The sequence below is a fragment of the Anoplophora glabripennis genome, unplaced genomic scaffold, assembly GCF_000390285.2.
Source record: "Anoplophora glabripennis isolate ALB-LARVAE unplaced genomic scaffold, Agla_2.0 scaffold3033, whole genome shotgun sequence".
NCBI lineage: Eukaryota > Metazoa > Arthropoda > Insecta > Coleoptera > Cerambycidae > Anoplophora > Anoplophora glabripennis.
In genome coordinates, this window is record NW_019419109.1 from 394 (window position 1) to 9,735 (window position 9,342).

Below are 9,342 nucleotides of genomic sequence, written 5' to 3' on the forward strand. Positions count from 1 at the left end.
TTCACTTACTAGTTCTTAATTATTTAAAAAAAATTAAATATTTTTTTAAGTTTAACACCCTGTATCTTTTTAACAAAGCATCCTAGATAAAAACTTTATACCAAACTCCCCTTAAAATCACCAAAGACCATGAGGTTCTATTTTTGCTCACCATTTCTGAATCACCCTGTATATTGATAAATCACGGAGTGGATTTAAATAATAATAAAAAGACTTAAGTGTGACTATGTTATTTATTCAAATAACAATTATACATATTTACACATAGATTTTTAAATAAGACACTATTTTAAAAATATAAACGACAAATGACCTATTTCATATAAAAATACAGTCTTAAATCTAAAACTCCCGTTAAGGAGTTTGCACAATTATATTTACCAAATATTTGTTTTATTTTCCAGTTTCAGAGTAAATAATATAGATATAATAGCAAAAATGTGATAACTGTTTATCCTCGATCTATTCAATCCTGATCCTGGTTTGTGGGCGAGTAACTAGGTGACGAAGGTGAATATCTAGGTGGCTGAGGCGAATACGCGGGAGACGCCGGCGAGTAACTAGGACTTGTAGGTGTATAAGTAGGAGAAGTGGGAGAATACTTTGTACTGTGAGGAGAATATTGAGGAGAAGTGGGCGAATAACTGGGAGAGCTGGGCGAATAGTTGGGAGAAGATGGGGAATATCTAGAACTTGCCGCTGGCGTGTGCTGAGGACTCGATGGAGAATAACTGGGAGAAGTAGGCGAATAGCTCGGAGAAGTCGGAGAATATTGAGGACTTCCACCGGCAAACGACGGTGAAGTAGGTGAGTAACTCGGCGAAGTAGGGGAATATTTTGGAGAAGACGGAGAATAACTCGGAGAAGCTGGGGAATACTGAGGAGAAGATGGGGAATAAGATGGAGACGTTGGCGAATAACTGGGCGATGCCGGGGTGTATCTCGGAGAAGAAGGAGAATAACTAGGCGAAGTTGGAGAATAACTTGGAGAAGTAGGACTGTAACTTGGAGAAGTTGGAGAATAACTCGGAGAAGTTGGACTGTATGAAGGAGACGTAGGGGAATAACTTGGCGAGGTTGGGCTGTAAGAAGGAGAAGTTGGAGAGTAACTGGGAGAAGTAGGACTGTAGCTTGGAGAAGTAGGGGAGTAACTCGGAGAAGTCGGACAGTAACTGGGACAAGTAGGAGAATAACTCGGGGAAGTTGGAGAATAACTAGGACTCGTCGGAGAATAACTAGGACTTGTCGGAGAATATGAAGGAGAAGTTGGAGAGTAACTAGGACTGGTAGGTGAATAACTGGGGCTCGTTGGGCTGTAATTCGGGCTGGTTGGGGAATATCCGGGGGAACTCGGGGAATAACCCGGAGAAACGGGTGTCATGGATGGGGATGTGGGTTGGAAAGCTGGACTGGAAGGACTGTATGACGGTGATTGACCGTGTGGTGACGATATATAAGGAGACATGGCCGGGGACTGAGGTGTCGGGGACCATGCTCCGTAAGCTGGCGACATTCCTGATGCGTCCGAAGCGGCAGAAGGCGAGAATGCCGGACCACCGGGGGTCATGCCGCTTCCCATTAGATCTGCGAAAAAACACATTTTTTTGTTGCCATTATCCAACATTAAAATTTAAACATATTGAAAAGTAAAATATACACGGCAAAATAATAAATTTTTTCAGAATAAATGAAAATCATTTTTTTTTTTGAGATGCTGAGAAAGGAAGAAAAAATGTTTTCCCTCAGAATTGCAAAAAAACTGCCCGAGCGTTTTTCTGTAAATAAGCAAGAATAATAAAAAATGCTTACTTTGTGGCGACCAAGCACTTCCAACATATGGAGTAGCCCCTTGATTCCATGGAGTCATGGCCCCACCGGGGCTCATACTGCTAGGCGTAGCGGCCGAACCGAAGAACATCCCCGAAGTCATATCGCCGCCATGCGCTTGTGGAATAGGAATGCCCATTTTACACTTCTCGGCATCCAGCAACAGATCGAAACAGCCGGTACCCATCCGAGGCAACTGACCGAGGATAATGTTCTCGGAGACGCCCCTCATCGGGTCTACCTCGGCGTGCGAGGCGGCGTCCATCAGTACATCGACGGTTTCCTCGAAGGAACACCTCATCAAGGCTCCGGTATCCTGTCTGTTTATGCCGTGACGGGTAATGGCCATGAGATGACCTTTCGCCGTCATCACGTCGCAAAGTAAGGCCAGATGTCGGTAGTTTACGTAAAGGCCATAGAACTGCAGTACGGCGTTCATCTCTTTTTCCACCGATTTACGGACGGCTTCGATTCCAAGCACCTGAGAATAATATGAAGTTATATACGGAGTGTTAGAAGTTTGACTGTCATAATTCAGTATTCAAGTCAATGTACAAATAGTTACCCCATCAATTTTGTGCACAGAATACACATTTTTGAATGTTTATGTTCAGTTTTAATAAAGTAACTAGTTTTGTTAGTCAGTAAAATTCGATAAAGTTGATAACGTGTAATAAGGCAATTACAGAACAGAATGACAGTGGTGTGTTGCTAGCACAAGGAATAGTTGGTGTCTGTAAATTGTGTTAATCGGAAGTATTTCTGGTTACCACAACTTTGTTTTTCTCTTTGCATTTTAAAATGTTTAGCATAAGTTTGGACGCACAACCGATGTTCATTTATGATCAATTTTAATCAAGTATCGATTCGAATTATTAATACAGTGCTCAAAAAGCAAGAGTTTCGTTGACTTAGTTGTTTAATTAAATTTTTTCATTTAAAATTCTGTAAACATATTTTTCCAACAATAGATATCCAACAAAAATAAAATCTGCCTCAAAAGTTAATATTTCCCTCTACAAATATTTTCAAATGATAATTTCATATTCCACCCTTAAAATGGTGCATTCCGGTTTTTTGTACTTTTGATTTTCTTGTCATACTCACAGGACACAATAGTTATTTTTGTATCTAGAACGCGAAATGGTACTTTTTCATTCAAGAATGGAAGTTATTTTATAATTAGAAAGAATAGAGATAGAAGTTAGTTTATTTAAAATATGCATTCGAGAACGCAGTAGCATTTCGCGTTCGAAACGCAAACAATATTTTTTCGAAAACTGCAATAAAATAAGACAATCGTGTTATATATAACAATTTAATTTATATTTGAAATCGTTTGAACCATGTTTGAATCAAGACGATTTAGGATCGATAACGATAGCAACCTAATAACAATAAAAATTAGTTGTTTGAAAAAATAGTGTTAGAATTATATATTGTAATTCATATTTTAAAAGCGTTTCATTCAAAATGGGCTTGGAAAGTGAAGACAAGCATTTCCCAGGGAAAGTATTGGAAGTGGCACAAAGTGCTGTTTCACAACTGATCTCCAAAAAATCGTCAAGATAGTACGAGATTGCCGACAATGAATTCAAAGTTCAAAGAAAATTCAAAGTGTCTAAAGCGGCATATTTTGAACATTAAATTAAACCTGCTTCAACGTTATGGTCAGTATATTCCATGTTAAAAAGTACACTGAATACCAAAAAAAATGTAAATATCAGAAAATTTCCAAAATTAATGCCATATTTGAAAAGCAAATCAGTTGGATACCATCCGAAAAAATCCAGAATTCTAACGAAAGAGGAAATTGAGAGATTTTTACAAGAAGCACCTGATAATAAATTTTCCAGAATTTTTGGACACATTTTGGGACATTTCAAAAAATGTCCAAATCCAAAAATTTTGAAATATATACAAAAATCCTGGAAAATTTTTTTGAGTATTCCTCAAGTGATTCTAAACAACTTTTGGTTCATCTAATTTTTCTTCAGGTTGCAAAATTTCGAATTAGAAAATCGCTTCTCCACGAAAATTTTTGGAACATTATGACCGTTTTTGCGAATATGAAAAATTTTTCTCCTGACTTTCACACAGACAGTTTTGTAGTATTTATCAAAACAAAGGTTTTCAGCTGAAAAAATTTTCGAAAAACATCAACTTGTGCCATGTAGGACCACATTTGCACTGAAAATCAGTGTTTTTCATAAAAATCGAATTTTGGAGTCAATTTTCAAAAAAATGAGGACCGAAATCAAAAACCCCAAATGAGGGATCGATAGGGACATTCAAGACGAACATTTTGAAAAAAAATTCACCCGAAACAGTTGAACTATGTGGGGTGTAGAGTAATTTGAATGCCACAGTGGCGTTTCGTCCCACTGTGCGGCGTGGTGGTGTGGGAAGCTCGTCCAAGCGAATCGCGCGTGCGAGAAAAGTGAAATCCAATGTTCAAATTGATGCGGGCTGTAAAATTTTGCAATATTGTCACCGAACCAAGGATTTTACATTAATTCTAATGTAAAACGAGCACAAATCGCTCCGTGCAGGGGGCCCTACAGAACGTCGCAGGCAGCGGCGAACGGCGTTCAGTCCCCCGTCCGACCAAAATTAATTAGACCACCTCGCGGTCGTCATACAGCAGTCAGTAGCAATTGTAGCACTAATTCGGCAGTTGCATTTATTTTTGAGTTTTCGAATCTTTAGTTGTATTAGTCAGCCACATTACACCGCGCTCCACCAAACGAATCGACAACTGAATCTCGGGCCACATTAAATCCATAAATCCGACTTTTATTTATTCTACGAAAGTTTTTGTGACTTTTTTACAAAAAGTCTCAACCCAAAAAAGAATTCGCATAAAACAAAAGAAAGCTAATAAGTTCGTCAAATATTAATTAGTGTTCTCAACATTACAACGTTCTACGCCTTCCCAAGAGTCTCACTAGCCGGGGACCCCAAAAAACTATTTCAATAAAATCCAACCACAAGGCGGAGGCGTAGACANTGACTCTCAGACAGCTTGTAGGGAGTAAAATTATCTACAAAATGAGACTTGTTAAATTAAAATCGGTTAATAAACAAATAAGTTATTGCAAAAAACAAAAAAGTGCCCATTTTTTAAAGTGAGAAAAGTGAAATCCAAAGTTCAAATTGATGCGCGCTGTAAAATTTTGCAATATCTCGGCTTCTATTCATCATAGAACGAATTCGTAGAATAGCCTCTGAACTCCAGAAAAAATGCATCTTTTGTACTGAATTTTTTTTAATTTACAAAAATGTCACAAAAATTATTGTTAAACGAAATATTAATTAAAATTTCAATTTCGGAATTATTTTACTATTATTAAATAAATAAATGAAGTTCATTTAAAAAGTTATTTTTCATAAAAATAGAAAAAAATTTAAATTTTAAATTGTTGTATTATATTGCATTATATCTATTATTGAAAATGGTTGTGATTAATATTTTTTTAATTAATTTTGATTATGTTGCAAAAATTTTTTTGTATAAAATTAGTAATAAATATAATAAAAAACTTTATATATTAAAACTTCAGGAAGTTAATTTTCCACATTTTTCAATGCAATTCACGGGAAATGGCAGTTCGTTGTAAACTTTATTTTGCGAAAAATTCAAGTCTTAATGTTTATAAATAATTGTGCTACAAAAAAAAAAAAATCTTATCTTGGCTCCTGTTGGTCGTAGAGGGTGCTTTTTTTTTAAATTTATATTTTTTTGCCAGCTATCCATTGTATCTATTTTTGGTGAGGTAGCAGAAATAACAACAATTTTATTCAAATTGTTTATAAGCAAAAAACGCACGGTTTTTTAATGCACAATTTGAGAATGTTCTCAGTGTCAAAAAACAGTGATATTTTTTAATAGATCGCTTAATTGCATCTTTAAGATTACATGACGCTTTCAGAATCATGTTTGGTTGAAAATTAACGCCTGTACAGAGGCTTAAAGTTCATAACTTTTGGAGCCTCTGTTAAAAACAAATTGAATTGTGCGAAAACTATTGCACCTACAGCGCCCACTTTTGGCACACTTTTAAAGTATGACAGAACCCTCAACTTGTCATAGGTTTTATAAAATTTTAACAATAAGTGCGATAGTTATAAACAAATTAAAAAATTCGAGCAAAAATTTTATTTGCTTGGACTATTAATAAAAACAGCAGCATTACAGTTAAAAAACAAAGAAGCTACAGGCTTGTACCACATTTAAGTGCGACACCATATATAGAAGATTTTACACAAAATAAAATTGACTCGCTTTGATAAATGAAAATTTAACAAAAATGTCTACTATTGATGACAGCTTTCGAAAAAATTGATTTGTTTTAGCTATGCCGCCACAAAGTTAATTTAATTTCATTTTTTGCTATAAAATTCTAGTAAAATTAAGCGATAATTTTAGGAATTTTGAGACTATTCTTTGTAAAATTGTTTCAAACTGAGATGTTATTTCTTTTATTAAATCTTCTCGTTTAAATATCTAAAAATATTTCTCAATTATATCCAACAAAAATGAAACTTCCCCCAAAAAAGTCAAGATTTCCCCCCTCAAATACTTTCAAATGGCAATTTCATGTTCCATCCCTTAAAAGAGCAAATTTCGCTAGTGAAAACTTACCTTTAACGTTACTCGTAATTTTCGTTCGTGCAATGTAATAATGGCAGTGAAACTTCAAACAGACTATATATCTAATTGTATCGAAAAAAACACAATATACTCACCGAAAATATCTCACAAATGTCATTGGAAAAGGTTCTGACCGGATCGACGTCCCTCTCGGACAACACCTTCATCATACTCGTCCCGTCAGTTTCCAGCAACCATTCCGCTATCGCTTTGAATTCTCCCGTTTCGGTAATAACGATGCGTTTCTTCGAGTCCGTCTGGGGCAGGTGCATGTACACCTTGGAAATGGCCTCGATACCCTGCAACGTCATGTCGCTGAGCATGTTGGCCTCGATACACCTGAGGAACATGTCGTCGTCCATCTTATCCACGTCCTCGTCCGCCCCCTCCCCGAACTTCCCGTCGTCGCTGTTCATTATCCGTATACGCAACACCAACTTCTCGGCGTTGTCGTCGTTGAAGATACAGTTGAGATCGTCGCCGAAACCGGCGTTTATCTTCTCCGCGATCTGTTCCATGGTGAGTTTCTTGTCTGTCATACGTTTCCTGTCGAGTTCGATACGCAGCAACCAGGGCGATATCCTGGTCGGGTCGAAATCGGGCATCTCGTAGTACACGTTGACGAACTCCTGGTCCTCGGGGATGACGGTGTTTTGCGGGTCGGGATCGTAGTAAATGGCGGTGTTGGCGGTGACCTTCCTCAGGGTGGTGTGTTCCAATCGGCAGAGGACGTTCTTGGCTTTCTCTGCGTCCCTAGCGGCAGCGCCCGTTAGGAATACCGTAAGAGACGGAGCTTTCGGTTTCTTGGAGATGTTGATGATTTCCTTGAGTCGGGGCACGCCGAGGGTTACGTTCTTCGAAGATACACCAGCGAAATGGAAAGTGTTCAGGGTCATCTGAGTGGCGGGTTCGCCGAGGGACTGGGCGGCGAGGGCGCCGACCATTTCTCCGGGGTTGGCCTGGGCCTGTTGGAATCGCGTCTCGATTTCACCGATCAACCACTCGAAAGCCTCCGTGCTGAGCCTGAACTCCTCCGATACGCATTTCGTGCACAGGGTGGACCTCACGAGACACTGGAAGAGGAGCGTGGCGTTTTCATTGGCTTGCTTAGAGAGACGATCTTCTCCCGCCACTATTATGCATTTTTTCAGGAGCTCTCTCACACCCTGTATGACTCTCAAGGGGGAGAGGTCGGTGGGGGCCCGCTTGTTGATGTGGAAGATTTTCTGTACGTTCCAAATCATGCGTTGTAGGTTGCAGGGAAGTACGACTTTCGATTCGCCGCTCGGGAAGATCTGTCTGAGAGCCTCGCGGTCCTTTTGCAGTTGCTCCCACTCCCGTTCCAGTTCGGATATCACCTCGCCCGATCCCATGAGTTGTTTAATGACTTCCTCATTGAAAACCCTGCGGAGGTACTTCTCGTTGCTCGGGTCGAATTTGAACTTCCTCTCGAACGCCTTGTTGCTCAATTTCACGGTCGGTAGCGTTTGAAATTCTACCATCTCACCGCACAACCCGTCCTCCCCGTAACGCAACTGGATGAGCTGCCCGACCGAATTTCTGACGGTGCCGTCGTAGTGCACCATCACGGACTCCATAGCCTTTATCAGACGACGCTGGATGTAACCGGTTTCGGCGGTTTTTACGGCGGTATCGATGAGACCCTCACGACCTCCCATGGCGTGGAAATAGAACTCTGACGGGGTCAGTCCTGCAAGATACGAATTTTCTACGAATCCCCTAGATTCGGGACCGTAATCGTCTTTGATGAAGTGCGGCAAGGTACGTTTCCTGAAGCCGAACGGGATACGTTTACCCTCTACGTTCTGTTGCCCCACACAAGCGATAACCTGGGAAAGAAAATAAATTAACGTCTCGTATCGATGGCCATTTTTCTTTTACTTACCTGAGAAATGTTAATGTTAGATCCTTTGGATCCCGATACCACCATAGCCTTTAAGTTATTGTATTCCGTCAAGGATTTCTTGGCAGAACCGCCGGTTTTGTCACGAGCATCATTCAGAATCCTGTTTACTTGGTTCTCGAACGTCTGACGTAGGGTATTACCCGGGGTAGGCTCCAACTCCATGTTGTGCGCTTTCTGGATGACTTCTATTACATCCTCCTTGGCTTTTTTAATGGCTTTTTGAATTTCCAAGTACGTCTGAGGATCGGCAATTGTGTCACCGATACCAATACTATGACCTGAAATTATTTTATGAATACTGAAACCTGTTTATATTTACCAATTTTTTTAAATTTTAAATGGTCAAATTTAAAACTACCAAGCAATACAGGGTGTTCCAATTAAAACTTCCCACCTTGAAAATATCGGAATTAAAATAAAAACCAAAGGTTCAATTGAGTGGCCTCCCAGATCGCCAGATCTAACGCCCTTAGACTTTTTTTATGGGAACACTTAGAGTAAAAAATTTATGCAACACAACCGAACTCACTTGAGTTTTATCGGCGAATTGCTGAAGAATGTCGTCAGATAACGCCCGAACTGCTTCAAAATGTTCGTTCGAAAGTGGAGCAAAGATTTTATTAGTGTATGGAAGCGGAGGGAAACTAATTTGAAGAAGACTTAAAAATAACATTCTTTCATACATTGTCATGTCCAAACCAAAACTTAAAAAGTCCTATGTTGTCGTGAGCAGAATTGAAAAAGCTTTAAAATGTGGTATCACTCATCATAGGGTGCCGTTCAAAGTTTAAGGGTAATTTATACCTCTGCCTACGGGGTAGCTTCCAAGACACCAAAATTTACGCCATTACGTGTCGAAAAGAAAATCGACGTGTCTAAGGTGGTTTTTTTTTTTTTTAATTCCGATATTTTCCAGGTGGGAAGATTTAATTGG

General features: G+C 39.2%; 1 protein-coding gene across 1 annotated transcript; it reads right to left on the reverse strand.

The window, feature by feature from the left end:
* Positions 1-396: 396 nt before the first annotated feature.
* Positions 397-8,686, reverse strand: LOC108916542 (DNA-directed RNA polymerase II subunit RPB1-like; the record flags this gene model as incomplete). The annotated part of the gene is made up of 4 exons (XM_023456836.1): positions 397-1,584; positions 1,810-2,308; positions 6,577-8,331; positions 8,388-8,686. Coding segments are annotated over 4 exons (3,671 nt in total), but the record flags the coding sequence as incomplete, so codon positions are not given.
* Between the last annotated feature and the right edge of the window lie 656 nt (positions 8,687-9,342).